The sequence below is a fragment of the Equus asinus genome, chromosome 5 (assembly GCF_041296235.1).
Source record: "Equus asinus isolate D_3611 breed Donkey chromosome 5, EquAss-T2T_v2, whole genome shotgun sequence".
Taxonomy (NCBI): domain Eukaryota; kingdom Metazoa; phylum Chordata; class Mammalia; order Perissodactyla; family Equidae; genus Equus; species Equus asinus.
In genome coordinates this window covers 25922012-25936496 of record NC_091794.1, presented here as the reverse complement: position 1 = coordinate 25936496, position 14485 = coordinate 25922012, and the positions used below count along the sequence as shown (strand labels likewise).

The window sequence follows — 14485 nt, the reverse complement described above, 5'->3', positions numbered from 1 at the left end:
TATTCTCGTTGTATATTTCACTGATTAAATCTTAAATCAAATTCATTTGTTACCTAGCATTTAGTTAAACTCAGAGCTCATGTTTTGATTTCTTTCCAGTGAATTTTAAGTAAAACTTCTCACTACCATTTGTCTTTGGGCAGTTTACCCTCCCTGTTAATGAATTCTGGAGAGAAATCTTCCTCTGAAAGGATACTATATCTTTGTTTCCTTTTTGCATTATCTGGTATGTCTCTTCCCTATTTAATACTTCTCCTGCAGTTGAAGGTGTTAGATCTTTCATTAAACTCATTCAGTTTTTCAATAATCTTTACTGCTAGCTAATTCAATCTAGTGTTTCCAAGCACTTCTTGAAATGCTTTTGAATTTTTTTTTTTAATAGTAAAAAAGCCAGATTGTGTGGTTGAAATTAGTTTGCTTTAGTTTGACTAGGGGAAATGTTTAAAAATTGACTTTTTAAAAAATCATTCCAGGTTTTTTGTTTTAAACAATGAAGCTGGGCTATTGGAGTACTTTGTGAACGAACAGTCTAGAAATCAAAAGCCCAGAGGTACTTTGCAGCTTGCCGGAGCTGTAATATCACCCAGTGACGAGGACTCGCACACCTTCACTGTCAATGCTGCTAGCGGGGAGCAGTATAAACTCAGAGGTATGACTGATAATGGGAGTTAGTAGTGTGATTGTTTTCTTCTTGTGAGAAGTTGATGTACTTCCCTGTTTTCGTTTGGGTTTTTGAAATAGAAACTACTGTCATTGATGATGTAGACCCAATATTCTAAACCTGGGATTTACTTTAAGAATTTATGAAATCTGTTTTCATAAATAACTTTTTTCAAGTGGCACTATGAACAAATCTGTTTAAGATTGACCCCTCTGAAAAATTTGTGTAGATGAAACCCTGATTAGTGAGAAATCTAAAAACATAAACTTCTTTAAATGATATTTTTTATGTCTGCTATGGATTTGTATTTTACCCCTTTTCTTGGTTCGGTTTGCACGCACTCTTTGCGGTTTTCAGTGACTAATGTACATCCTTGGGATTTATTAAAATATTCATATTCATTCAAATAGAGTGTAACTTCTGTTATTATAAATTTAACTTGTATAGAAGTTTATGTTTTTTGTTTAATTAATGGCCATCCTAATTGAGCATGCTGCTAGACATCTGAAAGTATCAAGTACATATCAGTGCTTAATAAAAGTCATTTCTTTAAAAAAGAGCATATTTTTACAAGAAACTTAAGACATGTCAAGTGTCATATACCGACCCAGCTGCATGTAATCAATCCTCGTTATGAAATATCCATATCCAGCTACTGTGTTGCCTCACAAAGTTGATGCTTTGGCCTCCTTCCTGCCCGCCTCCAGTCAGAGACCTTTGCCCCAGGGAGATCAGGACCAATCCCTGGTTTTCAATTATCTGTTCTTCATGTTATAGACGATTAATTGTATTCCAAAAATAAGGATAAGGGTGAATAACTTTCTGATACTTTTTATCAGCTACAGATGCTAAAGAGCGACAACATTGGGTTAGCAGACTTCAGATATGTACACAACATCACACTGAAGCTATCGGCAAGGTATGTGGATCCGTATCTGATATTAATGCACAAAAATGGGGAAGAATGTTTTTTAATTTTTTTTTTTACATTTTTAAATTGATATACTATTCACATACCATAAAATTTTCCCTCTTAAAGTATACAGTTGTGTGGTTTTTAGTATATTCTCAAGATTGTGCAACCATTGGAACTATCTAATTCCAGAACATTTTCATCACCCCCCAAAAAAACCCATATCCGTTAGCAGTCATTCCCTATTCTCCCCTTTCCCAGCCCCTGTCTAATACTGCTCTACTTTCTCTTTCTATAGGTTTGTCTCTTCTGGGCATTTCGTATAAATAGAATCATACAACATATGTTTTTTGTGTTTGGCTGCTTACACTTAGCAAAATGTTTTCACAATTCATCCATGTCATTGCATGTATCATACTTTATTTCTTTTTATGGTTGAATAATATACCATTGTATGGATATGCCACATTTTGTTTATCCATTCATCAGTTGATGGCCATTTGGGTTGTTTCCATTTTATGGCTATTATGAATAATATTGCTGTGAACATTTGTATTCAGGTTTTTTTGTGTGAACACATGATTTCACTTCGCCAGGTTATACCTGGGAGTGGAATTACTGGGTCATATGGTAGTTATCTGTTTAACTTTTTGAGGAACTGCCAAGCTGTTTTTCAAAGTGGCCAAACCATTTCACATTCCCTCCAGTAATAATTGAGGGTTCCAATTTCTCCACATCCTTGATAATACTTGTTATTGTCCTTTTATTATTATTATTATTATTATTATAGCCGTCCTAGTGGGTGTGAAGTGGAATCTCATTGTGGTTTTGATTTCATTTTTCTAATAGAGACTAATAATGTTGAGCATCTTTTCATATGCTATGAGTCCTTTGTATATCTCCTCTGGAGTAGTTTTTATTTTTTAAAGTGAAAAGGAGGGTCTCAGGACTTGAAAACTGAGGTTAGAGATGTCTAAAAACTAATGTATGGGCAGTATAGTTAAAGGATTCCTATACCTAGGTAATACCTTGACTTTTTTTTTTTTAATTCTTTCTAGTGTTTTTCCCCGTAGGTAGATTTTAAAAAGTTCTTTGTGATTTAGGCCTGTAGCTTAGTCTTCAGGAAATCTGACATAGAGACTTTATTCATACTGCAAGATTCTAATCATTGGCAGTGATCAGAAAGTGCTAGTTTGTTCCAAAGATACTTGCATGTTACATTAGAAAATTGATTATATTGAATACTTCTGATTACATTTTGTTTTGCTTCAATCATATTTAAAAATCTGAAATTAGGAATTTCTTGTTTTTCTAATATATGTCTAATGTGAAAAAAATTTCTTGACAGCGCAAACCTGGAATTAATTTTCTAAATAAATTACCAGTTTACTATGGGATGTGTGAAAGACTTAAACTTTGAGTGTCTTAAATTTTGTCTCTTTAGAAATGTTCTTATAGTCAATTCTGAGGTTAATTTTATTTCTAAAACTGTTTGTGTGTAAGCCTCCAGTGTAAGATAGGATGAAGGTTAGCCTACATTTTTTAAAACAGGAATGATTTTGTTTGTTTGTTTAATAGAATAATCCTCCTCTGAAATCACGGAGCTTCTCACTGGCATCTAGTGGCAATTCTCCTATATCCCAGAGGAGACCAAGTCAAAATGCCATTTCCTTCTTTAGCGTTGGACACTCCAAACTACAATCAGTGAGCAAAAGAGCTCCCTTACCTCCGGACCATCTTGTGGAAGTCAGAGAAGTAAGTATGAATTGAAGTCAAGTTAAAATGCATAAAATAATCTTACCTACTTGGTTTTGTCACAAACAACCTTTAAGTCCTGTTTGTGTCTTCTGGGGCCCTCAGTGTTTAAGTCATAAATATTCCCTAATTATATATGACATCTTAAGTTTCCTCAAGTTTGTCAGCTAGCTTCTGGGTACGCTGTCATTTTTCAAAAGTCTCTATCTTTGATTTCTCAAGTAAAAGTACAGACTCCTTTGAGGTAAAATTTATCATCAAGAGGGTTATTAAGCCTAGTGGGAAGACTATATGGCCAAACAAGTGACAATTTTTTTAAAAAACTGATATATAGAGAAAATTTCAAACATACACGGAAATAGAATAAACACTTAGGTTGCCTTATCTCTCCATTTCCCTTGTTCTCTTTCAAACTGAGTACCAAATAATTCTAGTTAATAAAGGATGCAGTTGTTAGGTTCTAAGTGTTCCAGGTATTGTTTGCTGAGTTAAATTTGGTAGAGCTTATAGATAGCTATGCAGTGGATTGTGAAAATAATATCAAATCACACCCAAATCATTCAAGGTAGGAGGCTGGGGAGAATGAGCCCTCTCTCAAGTTATTTGGGGTTGTATTTATAGGTAAAGAAATTGAGATTTAGAAAGATGAAGTAACATGCTTGAGATAGACAGTAGCTTTTGATTCAATTTCTAGTCCTGTTACATAAACAAGTGATAATCACAAAGACCGTTTTTCATAAAACAGTGCATTTTTAGTATTCAGGATGATGTATTCAATCTGTAAGTAAATATCTGTGTTTGTGTTTTAAGGAAATCAAGGTATTTCTATATTCATCTAGAGTGAAGGAAAAGGAAACGTTGAAAGTGGTTAAGATGCAAGGCATAGAATAAAAAATAAGGTCTAGGGACAGACGTGTCATAGTGTGTTCCTTAACCCTTAAGAATTTTTGGAACTCTCCAACCCTGCCTAGTGATGGGAGTTCAAGGGAGGGCTTCTGAGATGCTGGTGATGTTCTGTTTCCTCATCTGGGTGTTGGTTACATGGGTGTGTTTGGTTTATGAAAATTCATTAAGCCTATACACTTGTGATATGTGTACTTTTCTATCTGTGCTGTATGTTGTTATACATCAGTAAAAAGTTAAAAACGAAAAGCGTATAGTTGAAGTTGTCATGGATTATGTGCACATTTTCAGGGAAAAGGAACCTTTTCGTATTTGAAATTTTAGCCTCAGTAGAGGGCTCTGCTGGGCTGTGCTCGGGTCGTTGAGACTGTTGTCGTATCTCTTTTAGCTTCCCTTCTACTGTGAAGACTTTCATCACCTACTCTTCTCTTTCCTGCTCTCTTGCTAGTTTTGTTATTCTCATTGGCCCAGAAGTAATTTCTCACCATACCCGCGCTACAGTTTTGTGTCTTTAAATGTACTTCTTATATCATTGTGATAGCGTGTTAATATTTAACACATAACTCTGGTACTTGTGTGTAGAGAGTGTGTGTCCCCAAAGTTTCACAACGACGTCTTTGGGAAGGACAGGTGTTTACTCACAGAACTGCCTAATTTAATGGCCGGCTCCTTGAATTATAGCTCCAGTAATTATTCTAGGGTTTGAGTGGTGTTTGGCAATATCTGTGCCAGTGCCGCCGCCGTCCCTACCCCACCCATGCAAAAAAAAAGCTTTAGCTAAGTGTCTGGTTCTTCACTGAGTTGATGTTTTGCTTTTAAGAGTACAACAAGTCAAACTATAAAATTGTGACTCTAGGGCCGGCCTGCTGGCACAGCAGTTAATTGCACACGTTCTACTCCGGTGGCCTGCAGTTCACCGGTTGGGATCCCAGGTGTGGACATGGCACCGCTTGGCAAGCCATGCTGTGGTAGGCGTCCCACATATAAAGTAGAGGAAGATGGGCACGGATGTTAGCTCAGGGTCAGTCTTCCTCAGCAAAAAGAGGAGGATTGGCAGCAGATGTTAGCTCAGGGCTAATCTTCCTCAAAAAAAACCAAAATGTTGTGACTCTATTAGGAACATTTCTGTATTCTAATAAAATAATTCTATTTGTGAAAAAATAGTCCATTGGGAGGGTATATACCATCTTTTGTCCTCCAGACAAATATTAAATACCTCCAGAACTGCTTTTTCCTTTAAAAGTTAGCTTATTGCTGATTATTTAAAATTATCATAATCTAGTCTCTAGAGGCATATTGTTTCCTAGTCTTGCTTAGGATGCCATGCATTTAAGAATCTCGTTTCAATTTTGTGGCCTGGATGGATTTCATTGTAGGAGTATAAATGCTTTATGAAAGAAGGGCCCTTGGAAAGTTTCTGAGCCTTTCTCCAAAGCATTTTTATCCAATACAGTGACTGAAAAGTTTTGTGTTAAGCTAAAACCAAAGCTAACAGTTTCACAAGTTGAGAATTTTTAAAACTTTGAACTAACTTTAAATTTACCGAAAAGTTACAAAAATAGTACAGGATTTCTGTATATCCCTCACCCAACTTTCCTTACGCTACTATCTTTCGTAATCATGTTATAATTATCAAACCCAGGAAATTATATTGCTATATTGATACAGTACTGTTAACCACAGTCCTTATTCAAATCTTGGCAGTTTTTCCACTAGTGTGCTTTTTCTTTTTTAGGATGCTATCCAGGATCCCACGTTGCATTTACTTATTACTACGTAGTCTCCTCCAGTCTGTAATTGTTCCTCAGTCTTTTCTTGTTTTTCATGGCCATGACACCTGTGAAGATTATTACTCATTTATTTTTGTTTAATGTTCCTGAATTTGGATTGGTCTGATGTTTTCTTATTATTTGAATAGGATTATACATTTTTGGAAAGAATACCCCAAAAAGATGTAGCCGTAGTACCTCATATCAAGGAGTTCATATGTCAGTATATCTTATTACTGGTGATGTTGGTCTTGATCACCTGGTTAAGGTAGTTTCTACTGGATTTCCCCACTCTAAAGTTGCTATCTTTCCCTTTATAGTTAATAAATATCTTGGGGAGATACTTTGAGACTATGCAAATCCTTTTTGTCTTCAAAGAAATTGAGAGAACTTTTGATACCAAGCTGACCTGTGGTTCTAGGTAGGAGTTCTCAAGTTTTTTCATCTTGAGATTCCTTTTGTTTTTAAAAATTATTGAAGACTTCAAAGATTTTTGTTTTATATGGGTTAAATTTACCAGTATTTACCTTATTAGAAATTAAAACTGAGATTTTAAAAAATATTTATTAATTTAAAATAAAAATAAACCCATTACATGTTAACATATTTTTATGTCAGACAACTCTTTTTCTAAAACAAACACAATAGTTGAAAAGAGTGGATTATTGTTTTTTGCAGTCTCTTTAATATCTGGCTTAGTAGAACACAGCAAGAGTCTCATATATGTCTCTGCACTCAATCTATTGCAGTATGTTGTTTCCATTGAAATACATGAAAAAAAATTTGATCTCACACAGATATGTGGTTGGAAAAAAGAGAATATTTTAATAGCCTTTTAGATAATTGTGGCTATTCTTCTTTGATACTGCACCGAATCTTGACAGTGGTAATGTCTTAAATGTTAGATGCAGTGTGGAATCTAATGTATCTCAGTGAACTTTTTATATTCTGTTACAGGAAAGTCCATTGGTCTGTTTTGCACTTTGAGTGGATCTTTAACCTACGTATGATTTTGTAACAGCATACATTAGTCATTTGGAAAATAGCAGTTCACAGAGTTATGCAGGTCTTGCAAATGTTGATCCGTTTTATCATTATACAATATCAAAAATTCACGTTCATTAACATCCCCACCAGTCTCATCAGAAAAAGGCTTTCAGTATGAGGAGCTGTCAAGCTTATGGTGACAGGTATAGGTTTTCCAAAATTCTAAGTTCATTTTAAAGCTCAAATCTTATAGTTGGCAACAAATACTGTCAGTTTTTCTTTAACTAACAAGCTGATTCTGTTTAATTTTGAGAAAATGTTTACCACATGCCCCAAGCCTGAAGAGTCATAGTTTCTAACAGTCGTTCTGTCAAAGAAGAACACTCCTGTGTTTCTCCTCACTCTACTGCAACACTCTGTACTTCTGTACTCTGGACACCAAATGTGTGGGGTTCTCTCCCATACCAAGCAGTTCTCTAATTCGCTGTGGACACCAACTGGGTGTCCTACAATTTCATTCAATTCTGACGCTATTTGCCTGAGATAATGTCAGATCACACAGGACTGCCCCCACGTCAGATGCCAATCGCAAGTCCAGGTGATCACCTGTGCTTCTGACCAACCAGCTATAAATCAGAGGTTTCCGTTGTTCCTTCCTCGGGTTCAGTCATTTGCTAGAACAGCTCACAGAACTCAGGAAAACAGTTTATTATTATCAGTGTATTATAAAAGAATATAACTCTGCAACAGCCAGATAGAGGAGATGCATAGCAACAAGATATGGGGGAAGGGGTGCAGAGCTTCCATGCCCTCTCTGGTTGCACCACCCTCCCAATACCTCCACATGTTCACCAACTGGAAGCTCTCTGAACCTCCTCCTTTGGGATTTTTATGGAGGCTTCATTACGTAAGCATGATTTACTAAATCGTTGGCTGTTGGCGATTAATTCAACCTCCAACTCCTCTTTAGAGGTTAGCGGGTAGGCGTGGAAGTCCTGATTTTTTTTTTAAGATTTTATTTTTCCCTTTTCTCCCCAAAGCTCCCCAGTACATGGTTGTATATTTTTAGTTGTGAGTCCTTCCAGTTGTGGCATGTGGGATGCTGCCTCAGTATGGCTTGATGAGTGGTGCCATGTCTGCGCCAAGGATCCGAACTGGCGAAACCCTGGGCTGGCGAAACCCTGGGCCGCCGAAGCAGAGTGCGCGAACTTAACTACTGGGCCACAGAGACGACCCCAAGTTCTAACTTTCTAATCATAGGGTTGGGTCTCCCTGGCAACCAGCCCCTATCTAGGGACTCTCCAAAAATCACCTTATTAACAGTAACTCGAGTGTGGTTGAAAGGGGTTTGCTATGAATAACAAAAGATGCATTTCACCTTTATGCTCTGAAGCTATTTTAGAAACAAAACCAAATATTATAACAGAAGATGCCTCTCTGCTCTAATCACTTAGGAATTTACAAAGGTTTTAGGAGCTGTGTGCCAGGAAGGGGGGAGGGGCAGAAACCGAATGTGTATACAGTAATCTGGTTTTCAAACAAACTAGATACCACTTAAGTGATATACTATCACCATAGTTGCCGGATCTCGCTACTGGTTTTACAATGTTAGGAACAATCACAGGTCAATTTTCTGTTTCATTGTAAATAGATGATCAACTCATTTGTTTGCTTTGGAGAGAGCCATAACCAAATTTTAATATTTGTGCCATAATTATATTTTAAAGTTTATTTTTTCTAGCCAAGAATATAACTTTTTAGGCCTCTTCTAACATCAGCACTAGAGGTAGCTTTTTTGGGCCATTTGCACAAAGAAACACATTTTTTTTTCTTAAATGTTATATTGTGGTAGCTGATTGTGTTGTGAATATCTTGCTTACAATTTTTTTCCTTTATTAAACTTTTTTTGGCTTATAATATAGAAAAGCACACAAATTATAAGTGTACATCTTTTTTTCTTTGTGCTCTGTTAATAAAACAGGTATTTTTAAATTAATGAACAGGTGTTTTTAATCTAAATGTAGTCCAATTTTTTAACTGTTTTTCTTATGGTGAGAATAAAAAGTTGTGTTTCCCAAGTTCAAGAAAGAACGCAGAAAGCAGACTCTCGTTTGACACTAGATTAAAGTCCCAAGCAAGTAAACACAGAGTGGGTTTAACCAGCTCAAATTGGTCACTGACAACCGCTTCCATGTGCTTACGTCTGAACATTAGGCCAGCCCTCCAGGCCGTGCTTCTTCTGCTCTGTCAGCTTTGTTTGTAAGTCAGCCTGTCCTCCAACGTTGTACTTTCCCAAGAGGTCTGCATAAGATTAGCTCTTTGATTTGTTCTGTGAGGACGGCTCTCCCTCGCCTGGAAAGTAATAAATTCAGCCTGGTTTCAGATATACTTGAGGAGTAATCTTTTCCCTCAGCAATACTAGCACTTAATTGTGACTTGCTTAAGAAATCTGACAAGTATAAAAGTTAGTGTTCACTAACAACATTCCTAGATGCAGAGGGGAAGAGCAGTTATATTTAGGACCCCTAGACCAGAGAGGGATACCAGAGGCATGAGTTAAGCTTCCCGTTTCTGATTACGTACCAAGAAGTTCTTGTAAAATAAAGAGGTAGTGTAAGTATATAGTTTGTTTTTCAAACGAACACGTTTAGACAGAAGGGAGACGCTATCCATAGTTGCGGCAGGACCATCAGCATAAACTGGGCCTGTCTCTAGAAGTCTGGGGCTTATGCCCCAACTAATTTGTGGAATTTTGTCTATAATTTCTTATCCGGTTTTCTGCTCTACTCAATTAATGATGGAGGTTCTTTTCATTAGACCAGTGGTAAGCCTAAGGGATCTATGTGGCCCGTTCCCTTGGCCTCCATCTCAGTTCTTAATTAACCTTCTAAGCATGTGTCCATGTTAAAAGAACCTGACCACGAAAGTGCACATCTTGATATAATTTCTATGTAACCGCCTCCTGGATCAAGAAATTAAATATTACTAGCATCCCAGAAGACCTTCATTACCCCGTCACTACATCCTTCCTCGCTATCCTGACTTCTCTAACACCATGGATTTATTTTGGCTATTCTTGAAATTGCTAAAACTGGGCTCAAATAGTATGTACTCCTTTGAGTATGGCTTCTTTTCAGTCAACATTATATGTTTGAGATTTACTTATGATGTTGAGTGTAGCAGTTTCCTTCTTTTCATTGCTGCACAGTATTTATTGTATAAATACCTTAATTTTTTATTTGTTCTAGTGGTGAGAGACGTTTGAGTTGATGAACATATATACGCATGTATCCATTGATTACATGCCTACAAGTGTATGATTGTTGGATCATGATTTATTTAGCTCTGTATATTTAATTCCAGTAGCTATTGCCAAACTGTTTTCCAAAGTGGTTGTACTTATTCATAATTTTGGATTATTTGGAGTTAGTCCTGAAATTTATATACAAAAACATTTACACACATACAAAGCACACATATGTATCCATGTATAAGTATGTATGTATAGATACCTTCGTACCCACGCTTTTTAAAAACCTTTTTTTCTGGTAAGGGTGAATGTTTGGTCTATTACTATGACACATGTTTTCAGGAGCTATTACATGTATGACACACGTGATTTGCTTAGTAGGATCATTTTGCATCTCTCTTTCACTAATCCTCTGATGATCTATATTAAAAATCATCAGGAACAGAGCTTCTGAAAGCTAAGAGAATCTCTCCACTGTGAAGTTTCTATGTGAATTAAAATAATATCCAGGGGCTGGCCCAGTGGCGCAGCAGTTGGGTTCGCACATTCTGCTTCGGCGGCCTGGGATTTGCCGGTTCAGATCCCGGGTGCGGACATGGCACTGCTTGGCACGCCATGCTGTGGTAGGCGTCCTACATATAAAGTAGAGGAAGATGGCCATGGATATTAGCTTAGGGCCAGTCTTCCTCAGCAAAAAGAGGAGGATTGGCAGCAGATGTTAGCTTAGGGCTAATCCTCCTCCTCCTCAAAAAAAATAGCATCCAAAGGATGGGCAATCTGAAAACTTTCTGCTCACAATTGAAAGTAATTTAGCATAATAAATTCAGTTTTCATTTTAAAACATTGGGTTGCTCGTCCATCATTGTTATTGCATTGGCTCTGTTAGGAAAAGTGGACAAGGTTCCTAATCAAAGCAGAATGTATTAAATTCTTTTAACCTGAAAAGCTTATTATATCCCGTATTTGCTCCAAAATCAGCCTAATGGGACCAGAAAGTTAGATAGGAAAAAGGAAGCAGGTAAACCATTGTGTTCTCAATGTAGGTTCAGGTTGAGCCAGACCAGAGCTCCTGTGAAGCAAGTTGTTGAGAGGCCAGACTGGCAATTAATTTTACTTTGGAATGAAATATTTAATGCTGCTATTAAACATGATCTGGAATGTTCTTTCTGATGACTTGTATAAATTTATACTATTAATAAAAGGTGGCAAGTCTTTTTTTTTTTTTTTTTGAGGAAGTTTAACCCTGAGCTAACTGCTACCAATCCTCTTCTTTTTGCTGAGGAAGACTGGCCCTGAGCTAACATCTGTGCCCATCTTCCTCTACTTTATATGTAGGATGCCCACCACAGCATGGCTTGATAAGCAGTGCCATGTCTGCACCCGGGATCCGAACTGGCGAACCCTGGGCCGCCGAAGCGGAACGTGTGCACTTAACCAGTGCTCCACTGGGCGGCCCCCACAAGTCTTTTAAGCTTTGTTGCTTCCAAAGAAAAAGTACAGCTGCCAAAGATTACCATCTTTTACTCAATTGATAAGCACTATTAAGTGCTTACTAATTGAAAATAGCCAAACAAACTCAAAAAAGATTTCTAAGCCTAAAATGTCCTAAAAATGGCTCTCAAGCTGAATATCGTAATTAAACTAGCAACTGTAGGTGTGTATGTATATGTGTTATACAGAAATCATGAGCAGGACACACAGATCTGTCGTTTTCTTTAGATGATGTCTCATGCTGAAGGACAACAAAGAGACTTAATTAGACGGATTGAATGCCTTCCTGCTTCTGGCCATCTCAGTTCCTTGGACCAGGATCTCTTAATGCTCAAAGCTACTTCCATGGCAACTATGAACTGCTTAAATGACTGCTTTCATATTCTCCAGTTGCAGCATGCATCACATCAGAAGGGTTCATTGCCTTCAGGTGAGTTATTGATTAAAGGTAGGACTCAGACATTAAGGGCCAAAACATGGAAAGGACTGCATTCCTTGTAATTCTGTTCCAGAAAAGTCTTAATTAAAAAAAAAAAAAAGAAAACCAGCAAGCCTTTTGGTTTTTAAGTATCACAGTAATGTTATACAAAGTCTTTTTTATTGTTTCCTTTTTTGAATTTAAAACAATTTTCTGTCTGACATCATTGAATATGCTTTTAGAGACCTCAAACTCAACATGTCAAAAACTGAACTCAAAACCCACATCTCCTATATTTCTGTTAAAATTGGTGGCATCACTGTCTATCCAGTTGACCAAAGTAGAAATGTTGGGATCATTTCTTGAGTTTTGGTTTACTCTACTATTCGTTGTTTCCATATTGAGATATATATGTTAATCTCGTCAGTCACTTTTCAGTTTGAAAAATAAAGTGTACATCTACTATTTGAGAGCAGCTGTTTGTTGAAGTTAATTTACTGGGGAAAAGAATGTTATTGCATGGGAGAACAAAAAATGAGTTTCTCTATTAAATGAGTTGAATAAACATCACATTGGGTTTTTTTAAATTGAGATATAATCGACATGTTGTGTAAGTTTAAGGTATATAATACATTGATTTGATACATTTATATATTGCGATATGATAACCACTGAAGTGTTAGCTAACACCTCAGTCACATCACGTAATGATCATTTCTTTTTTGTAATGAGAACATTTAGGATCTAGTCTGTTAGCAACTTTGAAGTAGGTAATACAGTGTTGACTGTATTCACTGTGCTGTCCATTAGATCTCCAGAACTTAGTCCTCTTCTTGTTGCAAGTTTGTACTCTTCAACATCTCCCCAATTCCTCCACCCATCACATTGTATTAGAAGCAGTAACTTAGTATTTCATAACACTCATTGTTCTCTTATCCAACTAACTCCCCTTGTGAAAGAAAGATATTTTAGAAAGATATTCAGTCTCTGCTCAAGAAAAAGTTTACTTTAGGGACCGCTTCATGGCTGAGTGGTTAAGTTTGCACTCTCTGCTTCGGTAGCCCAGGGTTTCACTGGTTTGGATCCTGGGTGCGGACCTAGCACCACTCAGCAGGCCATGCAGAGGCAGCATCCCACATAGCAGAACTAGAAGGACCTACAACTAGAATATACAACAATGTACTGGTGGGAAAAGGTCTGGGAAAGGCACAGAAAGCTATGAAAACCAGTTAGGTAGGGGAGCAGGCATTCCAGATAGATAGAAGAGCCTGAATTGTGAGTCGTGAACATGGACTGGTGCTTTGGAGGAATTCTAAGTAATCCAGTATAAATGTTCTCCTATTATAAAACAACACACACTCATGGAGAATTTAGCAACTACCATACAACTGAAAGAAGAAACAAAAATCATGCACTGACCTACCAGCCAGAAATTGCCACTGTTTTTTCTTTTTTTCTTCTTAGTTTTGCTTTTCCTCATGGTTATTAGAAAATATATGTTTGTATTTTACATTTTTCACTTAATATCAAGAATATTTTCCAACTTATGATATGCTTTTGGTCAACATAATTGTTGTTGCCTGCCTTATATTCCTTTGAGGGGACAGGTGTACTTTGGTTTTTGGTTTACTTAACTATTCCCTCTGTTGAACATTGGATGAGTTACACTGAGCTTTGAAATTTGGGTTAGTTCTAGTGTTGGTAATAATTGTTTTGTCAGAAAAATGAAACAGTTTGTTTCTGGTTTGTGCTACTTAATTTTTAAAAAGTCTATCAAGTGGCACAGTGCTAGTTACTAGATGTTCAATAAATACTTGATTAATTAAATACTGTATAATTTTTTAAATTCTTAGAAATTTCCTTTGTGTAGTTTAAATTAATACATAACCTTTTAAATGACTGCTTCATGATTAATGAAGCATGCACAATATAAATTTGCATTTTTTAATTAGAAAAATGAAGCACATTGTAAACTTTACAGAAGTGCTTAAAGTAAAAGTTGTTCTCCTGTATCACTATTTTTTGGAGCAAAGTTTTGTAGGCATTTGTGGGAATTAATGAACTAGTATTGATATTTCTCACCATTAAGAGCCACGTTTTCCAAATTAGTTCTGTAGAAATTTAATCTTAAGTCACTTGAGAATGAAAATGTAACTGTGGAAAGAAATTCTGAACTACCTTCCCGCTTGAATTTTGAGATGACACGAGAAATGAAATCCAAATTCAGATTAGTGTTTAGTCCCATGAAGCCTTAATGTATGTTCTCCAAAGGCTCGGTAGTGATCATTGATTTAGAGGGATCCTGAGACCAAATGATTAGTTTGATAAAGAGTTTGGT

At 36.6% G+C, this 14485-nt stretch overlaps 1 protein-coding gene across 1 annotated transcript in view; it reads left to right on the top strand.

Moving 5' to 3' along the window:
• The window catches only part of OSBPL11 (oxysterol binding protein like 11), an 81740-nt gene that overhangs the window by 27083 nt on the left and 40172 nt on the right, over positions 1–14485 (top strand). The window contains exons 3-6 of the mRNA XM_014866833.3: positions 474–649; positions 1501–1580; positions 3153–3329; positions 11958–12159. Of these exons, the coding sequence (XP_014722319.1) occupies positions 474–649; positions 1501–1580; positions 3153–3329; positions 11958–12159 (635 nt within the window). The remainder of the gene's footprint in view (positions 1–473; positions 650–1500; positions 1581–3152; positions 3330–11957; positions 12160–14485) is intronic.